Genomic DNA, 20,952 nt, shown 5'->3' on the forward strand with positions numbered 1-20,952 from the left:
CCCCTTTCCCATCAGCCCCAATCCCATCAGTCCCAGTCCCATCAGCCCCAATCCCATCAGTCCCAATCCCATCAGCCCCTATCCCATCAGCCCCAATCCCATCAGCCCCAATCCCATCAGCCCCTCTCCCATCAGTCCCAATCCCATCAGTCCCAATCCCAGCAGCCCCTATCCCATCAGCCCCAATCCCATCAGCCCCTATCCCATCAGTCCCAATCCCATCAGTCCCAATCCCAGCAGCCCCTATCCCATCAGCCCCAATCCCATCAGTCCCAATCCAATCAGTCAATAGACAAGACAATAGACAATAGGTGCAGGAGTAGGCCATTCTGCCCTTCGAGCCTGCACCGCCATTCAATATGATCATGGCTGATCATCCTCTATCAGTATCCTGTTCCTGCCTTATCTCCATAACCCTTGATTCCACTATCCTTGAGAGCTCTATCCAACTCTTTCTTAAATGAATCCAGAGACTGGGCCTTCACTGCCCTCTGGGGCAGAGCATTCCACACAGCCACCACTCTCTGGGTGAAGACGTTTCTCCTCATCTCTGTCCTAAATGGTCTACCCCATATTTTTAAGCTGTGTCCTCTGGTTCGGGACTCACCCATCAGCGGAAACATATTTCCTGCCTCCAGAGTGTCCAATCCTTTAATAATCTTATATGTCTCAATCAGATCCCCTCTCAGTCTTCTCAACTCAAGGGTATACAAGCCCAGTCGCTCCAGTCTTTCAGTGTAAGGTAATCCCGCCATTCCAAGAATTGACCTCGTGAACCTACGCTGCACTCCCTCAATAGCCAGAATGTCTTTTCTCAAATTTGGAGACCAGAACTGCACACAGTACTCCAGGTGTGGTCTCACAAGGGCCCTGTACACCTGAAGAAGAACCTCTTTGCTTCTATACTCAATCCCTCTTGTTATGAAGGCCAGCATGCTATTAGCTTTCTTCACTACCTGCTGTACCTGCATGCTTACCTTCATTGACTGGTGTACAAGAACACCCAGATCTCTTTGTACTGCCCCTTTACCTAAACTGATTCCCTTTAGGTAGTAATCTGCCTTCCTGCTCTTGCCACCAAAGTGGATAACCATACATTTATCCACATTAAACTGCATCTGCCATGCATCTGCCCACTCACCTAACCTATCCAGGTCACCCTGTAATCTCCTAACATCCTCATCACATTCCACCCTGCCACGCAGCTTGGTATCATCAGCAAATTTGCTAATCTTATTACTAATACCATTTTCTATATCATTAACATATATTGTAAAAAGCTGTGGTCCCAGCACGGATCCCTGCGGTACCCCACTGGTCACTGCCTGCCATTCTGAAATGGAGCCGTTTATCACGACTCTTTGTTTCCTATTAGCCAACCAATTTTCAATCCAATCTAGTACTTTGCCCCCAATACCATGCGCCCTAATTTTGCTCACTAACCTCCTATGTGGGACTTTATCAAAAGCTTTCTGAAAGTCCAGGTACACTACATCTATTGGATCTCCCTCGTCCATCTTCAGAGTTACATCCTCAAAAAATTCAAGAAGATTAGTCAAGCATGATTTCCCCTTCATAAATCCATGCTGACTCTGTCCTATCCTGTTACTACTATCCAGATGTGTCGTAATTTCATCCTTTATAATAGACTCCAGCATCTTTCCCACCACTGAGGTCAGACTAACTGGTATATAATTTCCTGCTTTCTCTCTCCCAACTTTCTTAAAAAGTGGGGTACAACATTAGCCACCCTCCAATCCGCAGGAACTGACCCTGAATCTATCGAACTCTGGAAAATAATCACCAACGCGTCCACGATTTCCCGAGCCACCTCCTTCAGTACCCTGGGATGCAGACCATCAGGCCCCGGGGACTTATCAACCTTCAGACCTAACAGTCTCTCCAACACCAATTCCTGGCAAATATAAATTCCCTTAAGTTCAGGTCCTTCAGGGAGATTGCTTGTGTCTTCCCCAGTGAACACAGATCTGAAGTACCAGTTCAATTCTTCTGCCATTTCTTTGTTCCCCGTAATATATTCCCCTGTTTCTGTCTTCAAGGGCCCAATTTTAGTCTTAACCATTTTTTTGCCTTTCACATTCCTAAAAAAGCTTTTACTATCCTCCTTTATATTATTGGCCAGTTTACCTTCGTACCTCATTTTCTCTCTGCATATTTCCTTCTTACTAATCCTCTGTTGCTCTTTAAAAGCTTCCCAGTCCTCAGTTTTCCCACTTATCTTTGCTGTGTTATACTTTTTCTCTTTTAACTTTATATGTTTCTTAACTTCCCTCGTCAGCCACGGCCGCCCATGCCTCCTCCTGGGATCTTTCTTCCTTTTTGGAATGAACTGATCCTGCAACTTCTGCATTATACACAGAAATATCCGCCATTGTTCCTCCACTGTCATCCCTGCTAAGGTATTGCACCATTGAACTTTGGCCAGCTCCCCCCTCTTGCTCCATAGTTCCCTTTATTCAACAGAAATATTGTCACTTCCGATTGTACCCTCTCCCTCTCAAATTGCAGATTGAAGCTTATTGTATTATGGTCACTACTTCCCAATGGCTCCTTCACTTCGAGGTCTCTGACCAATTCTGGTTTGTTACACAATATCAGATCCAGAATTGCTTTCTCCCTGGTCGGCTCCAGCACCAGCTGCTCTAAGAATCCATCTCGGAGGCACTCCACAAAGTCTCTTTCTTGAGGTCCAATACCATCCTGATTCTCCCAGTCTACCTGCATGTTAAAATCCCCCATAACAACTGTAGTAACATCTTTGCGACAGGCCAATTTCAGCTCCTGATTTAATTTACATCCGACATCCAGACTATTGTTTGGGGGCCTGTAGATAACTCCCAAGAGGGTCTTTTTACCCTTAGTATTTCGCAGCTCTACCACACTGACTCTACATCCCCTGACTCTAGGTCGCCCCGCGCAAGGGACTGAATATCCTCCCTTACCAACAAGACCACCCCACCCCCTCTGCCCGTCAGTCTGTCCTTACGATAGCATGTGTAGCCTTGAATATTCATTTCCCAGGCCCTGTCCACTTCAAGCCACATCTCCGTTATCTCCACAATATCGTAGCTGCCAATTTCCAAAAGAGCCTCAAGCTCATCCATCTTATGTCTAATGCTTCGTGCATTCATATATAGTATTTTTAATTTGTTACTGCCCTCACCCTTCCCATCAACCCATATTTCACTCAACCTTACAGCATGATCCCTTTCTGAGTTTTCTGCCTCATTGATACAGTTGTCTTTCTTGACTTCCCTTGTTCTAACTTTCCCTTCAATTTCCTTCTTAAACATCCAGTCCCAATCCCATCAATCCCAATCCCATCAGACCCTATCCCATCAGTCCCAATCCCATCAGTCCCAATCCCAACAGCCCCTATCCCATCAGCCCCAATCCCATCAGTCTCAATCCCATCAGCACCCCCTTGTCTAATCCCATCAGCCCCAATCCCATCAGTCCCAATCCCATCAGCCCCTATCCCACCAGCCCCTATCCCATCAGCCCCTTTCCCATCAGCCCCAATCCCATCAGCCCCAATCCCATTAGTCCCAATCCCAACAGCCCCTATCCCATCAGTCCCAATCCCATCAGCCCCAATCCCATCAGCCCCTATCCCATCAGCCCCTTTCCCATCAGCCCCAATCCCATCAGCCCCAATCCCATTAGTCCCAATCCCAACAGCCCCTATCCCATCAGCCCCAATCCCATCAGCCCCAATCCCATCAGCCCCTATCCCATCAGTCCCAATCCCATCAGCCCAATCCCATCAGCCCCAATCCCAATAGCCCCAATCCCATCAGTCCCAATCTCATCAGCCCCAATCCCATCAGCCCCAATCCCCTCAGCCCCAATCCCATCAGCCCCAATCCCACCAGTCCCAATTCCATCAGCCCCAATCCCATCAGCCCCAATCCCATCAGCCCCAATCCCAACAGCCCCTATCCCATCAGTCCCAATCCCATCAGCCCTAATTCCATCAGCCCAATCCCATCAGTCCCAATTCCATCAGTCCCAATCCCATCAGCCCCAATCCCATCAGCCCCATCCCATCAGCCCCATCCCATCAGTCCCAATCCCATCAGTCCCAATCCCATCAGCCCCTATCCCATCAGCCCCAATCACATCAGCCCCAATCCCATCAGTCCCAATCCCATCAGCCCCAATCCCATCAGTCCCTATCCCATCAGTCCCAATCCCATCAGCCCCTATCCAATCAGCATCCCCTCCTGTCCAATACCATCTATGGTAAATTCATGCAGGGAAACCAGATTGGAATTCGTATTTGACCTTGAGTGGACAGTTTGTAACTGCTTTTATGTTGCTGGGTTCGACATCACTGTAAATGTGTGAGGCCCCTATAGTATTGACCCACCCACTGGGAGACAATCATTCCCCTGAGCTTTCTGTTGAAATGAAGCTGTGGCTGTAGGGGCTGAAGGTCCTCACTGTTCCAGAAATAGGAAGACTAGACCATTCAGCCCATCAAGCCTGTATAAATCTAGATTGACGCATTCCAAGCCAATGATTGGAACTGCGGGAAATTCAACCTCCCACACCTCCATCCAAATTGCTATTGCTCTCAAAATTGCAACAGCAAAGTGAAAAATGAAGATGAGATGTTAGTTGTCGTTATTATTGTGTTGATTGTGTTTATGAATGGTGAGTTTGAGTTTTTAAAATGGTTCAAAATGTGGTAATGAATATCAACAGTTGTTCTGAAGTTTTACAGTGAGCTAATGGGATCTTTCTGTGCAGAATGTGGAATAGTGTTGTTCCGGAGAGATGCAGACAGCGTTATAGACCAGGAGAAGAGTGGCAATGCTTCTTTGGCTACAGGATGTATCCGTTCCTAAAATGTAAATGAAATTTGAAACTTTGCAGATTTCTGAACCTGTCGGAGGCTGGAGTAGCTGATCTAGCTAATATCTGCTCCTGTTGCAGCCCCCGTGTTTGTGGTCCAGTGGCTGTTTGATGAAGAGCAGTTGAAAATGGAGAATATTCAACTGGGAAGTCACTCCCTCACAGAAAGCCAATGGAATTATATCCAGAATCTGGGCAGAGACCTGAGAAACTCATTACGGGATGTAACGTGAGTAATGATACAATTTTAAGTATTTGTGTTTGGGTGGGAGATCATGCTAATCAGTGAGAATGGGGAAGTCCGATATCTAAATGGTGCAAACAAGTGACTCCCATTCTAAATGTATCATCATAGCCCAAGGTACTCCTCTGCCTGCCTCAAACTCCAGGAAATGGTTTTGAGTTATTATTACAGGGTACTCCAGGGTGTAAAAAGGAGGAGATATGTGAGGTGGAGGAGAGAGGCAACAAGATAACATCTGGCCCTCACATGAATTGATGGATCATGTAGATAGAATCGCGACAGGGTGGAAAAAGGCCATTTGGCCCATCGAGTCTGCACCCACCATCTGAAGAATATCCCACTCGGATCTCAGTCCCCATAACACCACATTTCCTATGGCTAATCCACACTTCCCAATAAACTATGGACAACTTAGCATGGCTAATTCACCCTAATCTGAAAATGTGTTGCTGGAAAAGCGCAGCTGGTCAGGCAGCATCCAAGGAGCAGGAGAATTGACATTTCGGCCTGACCCCTTCTTCGGGCTCATGCCCGAAACGTCGATTCTCCTGTTCCCTGGATGCTGCCTGACCTGCTGCGCTTTTCCAGCAACATATTTTCAGCTCTGATCTCCAGCATCTGCAGTCCTCACTTTCTCCCAATCCACCCTAATGTGCACATCTTTGGGCTGTAGGAGGAAACCAGAGCACCTGGAAGAAACCCACACAGACCCAGAGAGAACATGCAAACTCCACACAGATAGTTGCTCGAGGGTAGAATTGAACCCAGGACCCAGGACCCTGGGCTCAGGTAACCACTGAGCCACCATGCTGCCCTGTGTGAGAAGGGTACACTGTACTGAAGGTGCTGTTGAAGAATTGTTCCAGCTTCTGCTGTTGGGTCAGTTCTTTCTGTAGCTGTGAATGTTCTCCCAGCACCGAGCTCAGGAGACAATGGGGAGGTTAGGTGGACCGTCCCAGTAACCAACCAATCAGATAACTCATAGAACCCGAGAGTTCATCCAATTTCTCACAACAATACGGCTGCAGCAGAATAACTGTTCATGTTCATCACCCTACTGGCTGGCTCAAGATGCCATAAAGGGGACAGGTGACATATTTTAGGGTTTGACAGTCAATCCTTTCCATAGAGTATGAGCACAGAAGGGGACAAATCCCTTCAATATAGAACATAGAACATAGAACATAGAAGAATACAGCGCAGTACAGGCCCTTGGGCCCTCGATGTTGCGCCGATCCAAGCCCACCTAAACTACACTAACCCACTATCCTCCATATACCTATCCAATGCCCTCTTAAATGCCCATAAAGAGGGAGAGTCCACTACTGTTACTGGCAGGGCATTCCATGAACTAACGACTCGCTGAGTGAAGAACCTACCCCTAACATCAGTCCTATATCTACCCCCCCTTAATTTAAAGCTATAAATATATGCAGGAGAACTTTCTGGAATTGTACATATCTAGTCTGACCAGGGAGGGAGCTGTTCTGGACATAAGTCAGGCCCAGTGGAGAAGGTCAGAGTAAGTACAGCCACTCCCAGAATATTTTTTATTTATTCATGGGATAAAGGTGTCACTGGCTAGGCAGCATTTATTGAGGAGAAAGTGAGGTCTGCAGATGCTGGAGATCAAAGTTGAAACTTTATTGCTGGAACAGGACAGCAGGTCAGGCAGCATCCAGGGAACAGGAGATTCGACGTTTCGGGCACAGGCTCTTCTTCAGGAATGTTCTCCCAGCACCGAGCTCAGGAGACAATGTGGAGGTTAGGTGGACCGTCCCAGTAACCAACCCATCAGATAACTCATAGAACCCGAGAGTTCATCCAATTTCTCACAACAATACGGCTGCAGCAGAATAACTGTTTATGTTCATCACCCTACTGGCTGGCTCAAGATGCCATAAAGGGGGCAGGTGACATATTCCTGAAGAAGGGCCTGTGCCCGAAACGTCGAATCTCCTGTTCCCTGGATGCTGCCTGACCTGCTGTGCTGTTCCAGCAATAAAGCATTTATTGCCCATCCTTAATTACCCAGAGGGCAGTTAAGAGTCAACCCCATTGCTGTGGGTCAGGAGTCACATGTAGGCCAGACTAGGTAAGGATGGAGATTCCTTCCCTAAAGGACATCAGTGATCCAGATGGGTTTATTTTCAACAATCAATTTATGGTTACCATTAGATTCTTAATTCCAGATTTTTAAAAATTGAATTTAAATTCCACCATGACAGTGATTTGAACCCAGGTCCCCAGAATATTATTTGGGTGTCTGGGTTAACAATCCAGCGATCGGCTTCCCTATAATATTCATGTTTGCCTGTGGTGAGGTGCCAAGCACCCCCACCTGGAAAATCCAGATTTGTTCAGTTTTGCCATGACGCCTTTATCCTGAAGAAATCTGGCCACTCCTAGCAATGCTCACACTCTGTTACCAAGGACAACGTGTCCAGCTGAAGGCCACCACGGTGATATTGTGACTGTGACAAACGTTGAGGGTTTTGAGGATCTGGAACTGTCCTTATTGATAAGCGCTGAGGATATCCCACAAGTTTGCCACTTTCTGTGATATCAATAACTTCCAAAGACATTGTTGATGGAAATTCCTGGGAGGTTGAGGTGGAGATGCAGAAAGTAGAACATGAGCAGGACCTTCATTTGGAAATGGACTTGGACATATTTCTGAGGGGCATGTGAAAGCCTCCAACCAACAATGGGCTCTCATTGGATCCCCAGTTTGCTCCATCATCCCATTGTTTTCTGGAAAGGACTATTTCTTCAACATTGTATCTACCACAGAACCTTAGTGAACTCTAGGCCTGTCTGAATACATGAGAATGGAATAGTGTACCTTCACTGAGGCATTCATGAGGGTTTAGAGTCATAGAGATGTACAGCACGGAAACAGACCCTTCGGTCCAACCCGTCCATGCTGACCAGATATCCCAACCCAATCTAGTCCCACCTGCCAGCACCCGACCTATATCCCTCTAAACCCTTCCTATTCATATACCCATCCAGATACCTCTTAAATATTGCAATTGTACCAGCCTCCACCACACCCTCTGGCAGCTCATTCCATACACGTACCACCCTTATTTGTAATGAAATGGTGTGCATGATATGAGGAAAAGGGAGGAGTCAGGCACTAGTGGATAGAACTGGTACAGGGGCTGAATGGCCTCCTTCAGTGTTGTAACTACTCAGTGATTCACTTTTATTATAACTGATTCCTGTCTAGCCAATAACTTGCACTTCCCTTGGCCACCTGAACCTAGCTCCAGCATCAGAGAGTGAACAGTGGCTCCTGGGGTAGGTGGGTTTAGGGGGAGTGAGCTGGACCACTTCTTATTGCATCTAGTGAGCCCCTGCCTGGTCAGCAGGAATGTGTCTCCTGTCAGTAACACTCACGTAGTTCTGGGGAAATAAGTTAGCAGCTGAGAATGGGGCTTCTGTCTTGAGAAACAACAAGTTGATTCCAATGAGCTGCAAGACCTTTCGTCTGATCATGGGATATTTGACTTAATGCTGTTGTCAGATTTTGCAAAACTGAACAACAGCAATCTATGAACTGGCTCCAAGCTCCTGAAGTTGGTCAATGTAAAAGGGAGTCTCTGTGCTCCCTGGCATCTTCAGAAAGAGATTGGGGGAGATGGGGATGTGAGAGATGTTACAGGTTTCAGTTCTGTTGTATCAATGGATGCAATGAAGAGAATCCCTTCTATTGTGTGCACAGGCCAAAGGGATGTCAACTCCTCAGCCTCATCAGGGATTGACAGAACATGCTGAAACATTCCCAGAGCACCAGATGTTGGCTGTGATCAGATAATTGCAAACAGACTGTAAAGAAACAACAGCAGGTTTGAGTATAGCTGACGTTTTGGGATAAGTCTTTTTGAATGACCACCTACCCCCAGAATTACTTCTTGCAAAAAAAGTTACCTCAAACTTTCTTTGAGAAAGAAGTGTTTAGAAAATGTTGGAGTTCTGGAAGAGTAGGAGATAGAAACAAACATTTTATAGATTCCCAGCATCCATAGTATTGGCCTTTCTTTATGAGGTAGAGGTTTGGCTTAGCCTGGACCAACAGGTAATAGGGGGTCGATCTCTCATTGTACCTGGAGCATGGTGTTCAGTTCCCGAATGCAATAATCTGTCTTTACCTTAGCTGCCTGGTATTGTTTGGAGGAGGAATAGCACTTAGCGAACTGAAGAGGACACTGCTGTTGAACATTAAGTATCTCGACAGTTGTTAGGACCATTTTCGCTGTGAGACTACATCGATTTTTTCAGTTTAATATTCTGAGGAACAGTTTGCTCAATAATGAAGGGTAAATGCTACTGTGAATCACCAGCCCAGAATCTACCATCACAGACTGCTGGAGACTTCGACACAACTGACATAACCACAAAGTACTCATTAGAAAAATTTGCAATCTCTTTTTCAAAATTCATCTGCTGTCACTCGAACTTGAAAAGTCTTGGGTAGTTGCATCATGAGAAAAAACTTAAAATATGAGTTAGCTGTTTTCTGCAGATTGCAACAGCAACAGTTTGCCTGATATCACTCAAACGGTGTAGAACACACATGGTCATTTCATTTGACATTGTCTAAGATGCCTTAGCAAGGAACAATATATTTTGAGTGTTTCTATATACTGTTTTAAGGTTTATTGCATAATATTTGTAGATAATTCGAATTCTCTCTATTTTAGAGCTGTTTTTGCCCCAGCATGTCTTGCACACACCATGATCTTGAAAAGGTAAGGTATTAAAATGTTAAATAAGTTGAAAACTTGCACAAAGTAGCATTGGATTTGTATTCTTCTGTGGTGAATTAGCTCATTAAACAGTTTCCAGAGGACATTTATTTCCTCTGCTGTTTCTGTCAGAGCACATCTGCACTCGATCACTCATACATTCCACAATGCAGTTCGACAGGAGATTAGGCCTGTACTGTCGCGCTATTTTTAAACTTCAGGCTATCATTTCAGTTCAGTTAATCATTGCCTCACTAAAGTGAAGTAACAAATTATGTTAAATGAATGAATTTAAATTTTGCAAGATTGCAGTGAATATTCTAGTCTGAGTTGTAAATGAACATAGAACATAGAACATTACAGCGCAGTATAGGCCCTTGGGCCCTCGATGTTGCGCCAACCTGTCATACTAATCTGAAGCCCATCTAACCTACACTATTCCATGTTGGTTGATATGCTTGTCCAATGATGACTTAAATGTACTTAAAGTTGGCGAATCTACTACCGTTGCAGGCAAAACATTCCATACCCTTACTACTCTGAATAAAGAAACTACCTCTGACATCTGTCCTATATCTATCACCCCTCAATTTAAAGCTATGCCCCCTCGTACTCGCCGTCACCATACTTGGAAAAAGGCTTTCCCTGTCCACCCTACCTAACCCTCTGATTATCTTATATGTCTCTATTAAATCATCTCTCAATCTTCTTCTCTCTAACGAAAACAGCCTCAAGTCCCTCAGCCTTTCCTCATAAGACCTTCCCTCCATACCAGGCAACATCCTAGTAAATCTTCTCTACACCCTTTCCAAAGCTTCCACATCCTTCTTATAATGCGGTGACCAGAACTGTACACAATACTCCCAAATGCGTCTGCACCAGAGTTTTGTACAGCTGCAGCATAACCTCATGGTTCCGGAACTTGATCCCTCTATTAATAAAAGCTAAAACACTGTATGCCTTCTTAACAACTCTGTCAACCTGGGTGGCAACTTTCAAGGATCTGTGTACCTGGACACTGAGATCTCTCTGCTCATCTACACTACCAAGAATCTTACCATTAGCCCAGTACTTTGCATTCCGGTTACTCTGACCAAAATGAATCACCTCACACTTGTCCGCATTAAACTCCATTTGCCACCTCTCAGCCCAGCTCTGCAGCTTATCTATGTCTTTCTGTAACTTACAACATCCTTCGTCACTATCCACAACTCCACCGACCTTAGTGTCATCTGCAAATTTACGAACCCACCCTTCTACACCCTCATCCAGGTCGTTTATAAAAATGATGAACAGCAGTGGACCCAACACCGACCCTTGCGGTACACCACAAGTAACTGGACTCCAGGATGAACGTTACCCATCAACCACCACCCTCTGTCTTCTTTCAGCAAGCCAATTACTGATCCAAACTGCTATATCTCTCTCAATCCCATGCCTCCGCATTTTGTACAATAGCCTACTGTGGGGAACCTTATCGAACCCCTTGCTGAAATCCATATACACCACATCAACCGGTTTACTCTCATCTACCTGTTTGGTCACCTTCTCAAAGAACTCAATAAAGTTTGTGAGGCACGACCTATCCTTCACAAAACCGTGCTGACTATCCCTAATCAAATTATTCTTTTCTAGATGATTATAAATCCTATCTCTTATAACCTTTTCCAACACTTTACCAACAACTGAAGTAAGGCTCACTGGTCTATAATTACCGGGGTTGTCTCTACTCCCCTTCTTGAACAGGGGAACCACGTTTGCTATCCTCTAGTCTTCTGGCACTATTTCTGGTGACAATGATGATGTAAAGATCAATGCCAAAGGCTCGGCAATCTCCTCCCTGCCTTCCCAGAGGATCCTAGGATAAATCCCATCCGGCCCAGGGGACTTATCTATTTTCACACTCTGCAGGATTTCTAATACCTCCTCCTTGTGAACCTCAATCCCCCCCAGTCTAGTAGCCTGTATCTCAGTAATCTCCTCGACAACATTGTCATTTTCTAGAGTGAATACTGTTGAAAAATATTCATTTAGTGCTTCCCCTATCTCCTCTGACTCCAAACACAACTTCCCACTACTATCCTTGAGTGGCCCTAATCTTACTGTCGTCATTCTTTTATTCCTTAAATACCTATAGAAAGCCTTAGGGTTTACCCTGATCCTATCCACCAACACCCTCTCATATCTTCTCCTGGCTCTTCTGAGCTCTCTCTTTAGGTCTTTCCTGGCTACGTTGTAATCCTCAAGCGCCCTAACTGAGCCTTCACATCTCATCCTAACATAAGCTGCCTTCTTCCTCTTGACCAGAGATTCCACTTCCTTCATAAACCACAGCTCCCACGCTCTACAGCTTCCTCCCTGCCTGACAGGTACATACTTATCTAGGACACACAGGACCTTTTCCTTGAATAAGCTCCACGTTTCTAATGTCCCCATCCCCTGCAGTCCTTCCCCATCCTATGCTTCCGAAATCTTGCCTAATCGCATCATAATCGCGGAACGGTGGTACAGTGGTTAGCACTGCTGCCTCACAGTGCCAGAGACCCGGGTTCAATTCCCGCCTCAGGTGACTGTCTGTGTGGAGTTTGTACATTCTCCCCGTGTCTGCGTGGGTTTCCTCCGGGTGCTCCGGTTTCGTCCCACAGTCCAAAAAAAAATGTGCAGGTTAGGTGAATTGGCCATACTAAATTGCCCGTAGAGTTAGGTGTAGGGGTAAATGTAGGTGAATGGGTCTGGATGGGTTGCTCTTCGGAGGGTCAGTGTGGACTTGTTGGGCCGAAGGGCCTGTTTCCACACTGTAAGTAATCTAATCTAATTGCCTTTCCCCCAGCTGTAACTCTTGCCCAGTGGTATTCACCTATCCCTTTCTATCACTAAAGTAAACATAACAGAATTGTGATCGCTATCACCAAAGTGCTCACCTACTTCCAAGTCTAACACCTGGCCGGGTCCATTACTCAGTACCAAATCTAATGAGGCTTTGCTCCTTGTTGGCCTGTCTACATATTTACATTACATGTAAATATTTGGTGCTGTTGTTATTAGTTTTGGACCACAATATCAAAGAGTTTTGACTTTTCAAGATCAACCTGAAACATTTTTGACGGTCTTCAATGGAAGACACGAGGCTCATTTTGATGCTTAAAATGCGTCATAGAAAATGAATTCTGTTCATCAAAACAATCACATGTATACTACACTCTTTGCAGAAAGAGGAAGGTCTCTGAGTGCTTTATAAAAGGTGATCGCAGGGCAGGAGAGAAAGGGGGCATTGTGTGGGTTCAACAGAATGACTTTAAGAAGTCTTCTGCAATTATGAAGGGAGTTTGCAAGAGATAAAGGCACAGCAGCCACTGGGGGAGTCAGCAAGAAGAAATCACCGGAGTTGATGGAGCAGAGTTTGTTGGTCGGGATGTACAACTCTGGGTATATCAAGCAAATTGAAGGAAGGGTCATTGAGCGAGCTATCAGGCAGCACTTAATAATCAATAACGTACTCACAGACACTCAGCTTGGGTTCTGCAAAGAGCACTCAACTCCTGACCTCACTACAGCTTTGGTTCAAAAATGGACATAAGAGCTGAATTCCAGAGGGGAGGGGAGAGTGACAGCCCTTGACATCAAGGCTACATTTGACCAAGTGTGGCATCACAGAGCCCTGGCAAAACTGGAATCAGTGGGTATCAGGGGGCAAACTCTCAACTGGCCGGAGTCAGACCTGAGACATAGGAAGGTGGTCGTGGTTATTGAATGTCAGTCATCTCAGCTCCAGGACATCTCTGTAGGAGCTCCTCAGGGGAGTGTCCTAGGCCCAACCATCTTCAGCTGCTTCATCAATGATTTTCCCTCTGTCATAAACTCAGAAATGGGGATGTTCACCGATGATTATACAATGTTCAGTACCATTTGCAACTCATAGAGTAATAGAGTCATGCAACACAGAAATAGACCTTTCAGTCCAACTCATTACTGTTGACCAAGTTTCCCAAACTAAACTAGCCCCACCTGCATGCGTTTGGCCCAAATCTTTCTAAAATTTCTTCTTCATGATCCTGTCCAAATATTTTTTAAATGCTGCAATTGTACCTGCATCTACCACTACCTCTGGCAGTTCATTCCACGCATGAACCATCCTCTGTATGAAAATATTGATCCATAGCTCCCTTTTAAATTTTTCACCTCTCACCTTAAAAATATTCCCTCTAGTTTTGAACTCCCACACCATAGGGAAAAGACCTTTGCTATTCACCTTATCTGTGCCCCTCATGATTTTATAAACGTCTATATGGTCACCCCTCAGCCTCCTACATTCCAGGGAAAAACGTACCAGACTATTCGGCCAGTCCTTATAACTCAAACCTTCCATTTCCAGCAACATCCTGGTCAATCTTTTCTGAACCCTATCCAATTTGAGTAATATCCTTCCCATAGAGGGTGACCAGAACTATACACAGTGCTCCAAAAATGGCCTCACCAACATCCTGTACAACCTCAACATGATGTCCCAACTCTTATCCTCAATGGCCTGGACAATAAAGACTAGCATGCTAAACACCTTCTTTACCACTCTGTCTGCCCAAGATGCAACTTTCAAAGAACTATTACCTGCACTATTAGGTCTCTCTATTCCACAATCAACTGTATAATTCCTACCCTTGTTTATTTTAACAAAATACAACACCTCACATTTATCAAATTAAACTCCATCTGCCACTCCTTGGCACATTGACCCAAATGATCAAGATCCTTTTTTAATCCCAGATAATCTTCTTCACTGTCCACTATACCACCACGTTTTGTTCATCTGCAAATTTACTGACCATTACTCATCCAAATTGTTTATGTAAATGGCGAACAATAGTGGAACACCACTGGTCTGAGGCCTCCGGTCTGAAACACAACCCTCCACCACCACCCTCTGTCTCCTACTGTTAAGCCAATCTTGTATCCAACTGGCCATTAACTCCTCAGGTAAGATCCAGCAACAACATGCACGATCAGGCAGATCAGTGGCAAGTACCATTTATGGCAGTACCAGGCAATGATCGATGCAATAAGACAGAATCTAACCATTGTCCCTTGATGTTCAGTGATGTTGCCATCATGGAATATTGCAGCTGTTTTGAACTTTAGTTGGGCCACATTTGGAATATTGTGTTCAGATCTGGTCGCCACATCACCAGAAAGGCGTGGAGGCTTTGGAGAGGTTACAGGAATGGTTTACCAGAATATTGCCTGGTCTAGACGGTATTAGCAATGAGGAGTGATTTGGAGATGCCAGTGTTGGACTGGGGTGTACAAAGTTAAAAATCACACAACACCAGGTTAGAGTCCAACAGGTTTCATTGGAAGCACTAGCTTTCAGAGCGATGCTCCTTCATCAGGTGGTTGTGCTATGAGGAGAGATTGGACAAGTTTCACTTGAACATTGGAGGATAAGGGATGACCTGAAAGAAGTTTACAAAATGATGACAGGGATGCACAGAATGGAGAGTCAGAATCTTTTTTCCCAGGGTAGAAGTATCAATTAATATGGGCCCAGGTTTAAGATAAAAAGGGAGTAGATTTAAAGGAGGCGTGAGAGGCAGGTGCCTTACATAGAGGGTGGGAAGTACCTGGAACATGGTGCCAGAGGAGGTGGGGGAGGGTGGCAGGTGTGAACACAATAGCAACGTTTAAGAAGCATCTTGACAGATACATGAATAAGCAGGGAATAGAGGAATACGGACTGCATAAAGGCCAAAGGTTTTTAGTTTAGAAAGGCATCATGTGTTGGCACAGACTTGGTGGGCTGAAGGGCCTGTTCCTGTGCTGTACTGTTCTTTGCTGTTGTTCTTTGAATCCCCTACTATCAACTTCCTGAGGGTGACCATTGACCTGACACTGAACTGGCCTTGCCACAGAAATACAATAGTTACAAGAGCAGGTCAGAGACTGAGAATGCTGCAGCAAGTAACTCATCTCCTGTCTCCTCAAATCCTGGGTAGCATCTACAAGACACAATCAGGGCCAGAAAGTTAGTGGCTGGAGATTAAGTATTGGAGATGCCTCACCTGATTTTAGTTTCCTGTTCTCCAACCCCAGCTCAAACTGGATTACCCAGCTGTGAGACTTGGTAAGAGTAGGATACTGATGGTGTAGGACTTGGTGTGGAAGACGTTTCAGGATGTAGCCTTCCAGTCAGGTTGGAGTGACAGGGGGCTGATCACCTACAAAGAGAGAATTCCAGTAATCCCAACAGGAATTCATCAAACTAACAGACTAGTGTCTCAGTAACACTGGTAGGAGCAGAGGAGGGAAATATTCTGGACGTAAAAATGGCCATTTTGTTGATATTGGTCATGGAAAGAAGGTAAATCAGTTGAAGTCAAAGTCAGTAGTCACACAACACCAGGTTATAATCCAACAGGTTCATTTGAAATCAAAAGATTTCTGATGACTTCATCTGACAAAGGAGCAGCGCTCTGAAAGCTTGTGATTTCAAATAAACCTGTTGGACTATAACCTAGCATCGTGTGACTTCTGACCTTGTCTACCCCAGTCCAACACCAGCACTTCCACAACAGTTGAGGTCACTAGGATGCCAAGTGCTCTCCCTGGGGACAGAGCTGTGAGTGTGGGAGGAGTGAGTTGATGAAGTCCTGAGCTCTACCTGCAAGGAGTTCCCGATACCTCATCAAACATTTTTGTCCAGTTTTAAAATAATGTAAACCTGATTCTTTAAACATCTGGTTCATTTTTTATTTGAAAAAGAAGCTCTGTAAAATTATGTTGTCAGCTAAAAATGATAGGTCACATTCTGGAAATGTTTTAATGGTTTATGTTTGTTGTCATGTGCACATCTCTGAATATATTTGAACATGTTTAATTCCTATTCTAAGGTAACCCCACATTGTCCTTTCTCAAACTTGGTGTCAAGGAAGTAAGAATGCTAAATCTCATTATTAATCATAATATTTGTCTCTTTGGGAATTTCAGTCAGTAATTAATAGCTCTTGCAAGAACCTTCGATAGTAAGAACCTGGGAAAAATGTCAAATTAATTTAAGATCACTATAATTGAAATATTTCAATATATTTTACCACTCACGTTGTGCAATCAGCCTAAAGGACATTCATACAAATTGTCCCAAAGATAATTTACACATTTTTGACAATTAGTTTTGTCTTGATATCCCTCCATCATCCCAGCAATCGCACAGTTACCCAAAACCCAAGGATCTTGCACTGCATTTACACTAAACATGATCACGACAGAACAGCTTCTGTTCCACAATATGTAACACCAATGCAAATTCAGAATCAAATAACACAAATGGTAAACTAATATATTTAAACTCAATTTTCACTCCCAGAAAGGGGTGGCTTGGTAACAGGTCAGCAGGGAAAATGCAGAAATCTAAAGCAGGAACTTAACCTGCTTCCAAAACAGTCACTTCCTGTATTAAGGAGAGCAACCAATCCACTTACAGAAACTGGAATGGAGATTTAAATATGAAAAAGAGGGTGCATACCTTCATTTTACGTGACTTTAATTATAACCAATGGGTCTGAGGTCATGCTATCGGTGCCTCTCCTGCAGTACCTATAGGACAGGAGTGCCAATAGTAAATGGGTACAATCCCATCATGCTCAGTCTGTCAGCTCAGTCTATCATCCATGTCCTCCCCTCAACATCACCATCTGATACCCTCTGCCACCCTGTGATAGACCACTAGGGGAGCTTCCATCATCTGGATCTCCCTGGTATCAGGATCCCATCTCTCTATGATCAAGACCCCATCCCCACACAATTCTCTCACCTTCCCCAATTCGGTTTCAACCTGTAAAAGGCTGCCTGATGGTGGGAAATACATTATAAGGAGGCAAGCATATAGTCCTGCTGGAATAGCTCTTGTGGTGTAGTGGTAGTGTCCCTACCTCTGATCCACAAGACTGGGGTTCAAGTCACACACTCCCAAGGTATGTGGTAACCTCACTGATCAGGAATTCTGGGTTTTCCCTTGCTCTCTGAAAGACACCATTTCCATTTTACAGTCAGGCCTGTGTCTGTAAATACACAGTTGCTCTCCAACGCAAAAGGAGAATGAAGCCACAGGACCTTCTTAAAGTGTGATGACGTGATAGCCAAGTCGAAGCAAGACTTCATCTAATTTAAACATCACTAACAGCATTGTGGGGTCAACCCACAGCACATGGACTGCAGCGGTTCAAGAAGGCAGCTCACCCCCACCTTCTCAAGGGGCAACTAGGGACAGGCAATAAATGCTGGGCCAAGCCAGTGACACCCACATCCCACAAGCAAATTCTTACCCCAAGATGTAACAGTCTAGTCTTTATGTTTATACTGTATTTTTTCTAACATTCCATGACATTTTCCTGTTCTATGTACCCAGATCCATTATGCTGTTTGTATTGTTAGTGGTTTCAGCTCTTAGTAATATGGAAAATACCTTCTAACATCTAATGTAGCTGAAGTCACACATCTTCAATGGTCTTTAGGAAGGACTTTATCAAATCATTTCTGCAAGTCTATATAAATAACATTCCCCCTTCCACTACACAGCCATTCAAATTCAGTATGATTCATCAGGCATGGCCTACCTTTTACAAGTGCATAATGGTTCTCTCTGACTAGCAGCAGATTCTCCAGGTATTGAGTCACTCTGTCCTCGGTGATAAATTTCAGTAATTTCTCGACAGCACATGTTGAGCCAACTGCTCCAGATTTCCCTTGCTTTTCTTAGAGAGCTGTTGTAATGAAGGATTTGGTCTATATTTAACTTTTCAGATCGTGTTTGACAACCTAACACATTTTTGTGACAACTTGTTTCTTGGATAATGGAGGTTCCATGGATTTTTCTCAAACTACTGCCAACCGTGGCTGAAGGATTGCTGGAAAGGCTGGACAAATAGTTGTCTGTTTAATTTCTCCAGGGTTTTCACTGAAGTTTCACAACTTGGGGGGAGCTCCAGGGAAATTGTCAGCATAGAAGCACTCATCCACTTGACTACACACTTTATTTAAATCCCTATGATAAGGGGAGTGTTAACTCTCAATCCACTCTCAATGCAAAAATACCAAAAACAACTTACACATAAGGTCACAAAACATTGCTGTATTGTAAATTAGATTAGTTATAATTTCAAACTAAATTGTACAATTGGATTCAAACATAAAGGTAAAGTTACCTTAGCCTCATTACAGAGAGAGCGCGTGCTAGTGATGGTTAAATCTCAGGCAAGGGGACAGTCCAGTGTGGTGACCTCAGCTGGTGGAGGAATTGAACCCACACTGTTGGTATCATAAACCAGCCATGCAACCAACTGAGCTAACCAACCTGGAAACAAAGCACCGATTCTTCATGATTCTTCATGATTAGTGAACTCCTAAAGTAGAACTGCAGTGGAATACTGACCTTGAATGTTTACCTGAAACTTCTGCAGCAGTTTTAGTTTGCCACATTAACCAATGTGTTAAAGTTGAAAGCCAAGGAAGACCAACTCTACCTAAAGACGACTATAAATTTAAGAACGAAACCAACAAATGCTGGTGATGACTGCGGGTCAGGTAGCATCCACGGAGACGACAGCGGGTCAGGTAGCATCCACGGAGACGACAGCGGGTCAGGTAGCATCCACGGAGACGACAGCGGGTCAGGTAGCATCCACGGAGACAGAGAGAGAGAGTGAGAGCTAATGTTTTGAGTCTAGATGACTCTTCATCAGAGCTGTGATGACTCAAAACATTGGCTTGCTCTCTCTCCCTGGATGGATGCTGCCTGATCCACTGTGATCTCCAGCACTTTTTGTCTTCAGCATAGATTCCAGCACCTGCAGTAATCTGCATGGACAATGATTCTAACAATCCTCCTCTATTATTGTTCTAGCAACTGGCTGGACTTCCAGGTAAGAGGAGCTGCCTTGAATAGGGCTTTACAGTGTTGGGACCGCAGTCTGCAAGAGACCAGGAACTCAACGTCCTCAGTGAGAAACTGCTCCTTTCACTTCATTGATCAGTGCCGGTTACCGCATTGTAACCCCACGTGCCCAGCTCTTCACGATCAGGTCACAGGGCAAGAGGTGAACATGATTCAGCTGCTGATGGATATGGGCTTTGATATTCAGAGAATAGCACAGCAGCTGGGAATGGAACCCAGTCACTTGCTGGGAATGCTCAGTAATGGAGGCTAAACTCTTCAAACTAATCTCATTGTTTTCCTCTGTGCAGGAAGATTTACAGTAAAAACAAACCTGTATTTCAGTCACAGCATTGCTTGGTTAACAAAGCTGGAATTTTAAATTAGCATGCTCAGTTATTTAGAAACTATTCTAGTTTAGTATAACAATATATTTTTAACCTAGCATTGTTCAATGTGGTTCAACTCCTTTACTGTCAATGTGCCTTTTTTTTGTGAAAAGTGATGGGTTTAATTTGTACTTAACATTTCTGTAAACTGTATTCTTCACTTTTGTTGAGTATTTGGCTTTGATCATTTCTAATCTAGAATGATATCAAAGCAACCCATAAATTACTGGTATTAAATAAGCAAAACTAAATCACGTCTTTTATTAATGATTAAGACAAGTCTGTTTGTAACTAACAGTCAGAAGTCACATGACACCAGGCTCGAGGTGAACAGGTTTATTTGAAATCACAAGCTTTGCAAGAGCTGCCCCTTTGTCAGGTGAAGTCTGATGAAGGGGCAGCGCTCTGAAAGCTTGTGATTTCAAAGAAATCTGTTGGACTAGAACCTGGTGTCATGTGACTTCTGCCCATCCCAGTCCAACACCGGCACCTCCACATCATGTAACCAGCAGTTAAGGGGTTAAAAGTACAGATTCATTGTTGTCATTTCCAACTATTTTGTTGCTGCTATTTGCGTTTAGAGTCAAGGAAAAATATAATTCCAATTAATTTTATTCATTGTTTTCCTGGTTTAGTATGACATGTTTAATTGAAAAAGGACTGAATTCTCTACATCCAATTCAATCAAGTTCAGTCAAAAATGGGATTTACCTTAATTGAAGAAAAATTATTTCCTGAAATGCCATAAACCAGTAACAATCTTTC

General features: G+C 44.2%; 1 protein-coding gene across 1 annotated transcript in view; it reads left to right on the forward strand.

Annotated features, from left to right (window-relative positions):
• notum2 (notum pectinacetylesterase 2) overlaps nt 1-20,408 on the forward strand; it is a 53,827-nt gene extending 33,419 nt beyond the window's left edge. The window contains exons 8-11 of the mRNA XM_087998079.1: nt 4,777-4,877; nt 4,963-5,110; nt 9,835-9,882; nt 19,769-20,408. Of these exons, the coding sequence (XP_087854205.1) occupies nt 4,777-4,877; nt 4,963-5,110; nt 9,835-9,882; nt 19,769-20,072 (601 nt within the window). The 3' untranslated portion in view covers nt 20,073-20,408. The remainder of the gene's footprint in view (nt 1-4,776; nt 4,878-4,962; nt 5,111-9,834; nt 9,883-19,768) is intronic.
• Nucleotides 20,409-20,952: the final 544 nt, after the last annotated feature.

This window comes from Chiloscyllium plagiosum, unplaced genomic scaffold (genome assembly GCF_037043375.1).
Source record: "Chiloscyllium plagiosum isolate Xiang-an unplaced genomic scaffold, Cpla_swu_hap1 HiC_scaffold_20, whole genome shotgun sequence".
Taxonomy (NCBI): Eukaryota; Metazoa; Chordata; class Chondrichthyes; order Orectolobiformes; family Hemiscylliidae; genus Chiloscyllium; species Chiloscyllium plagiosum.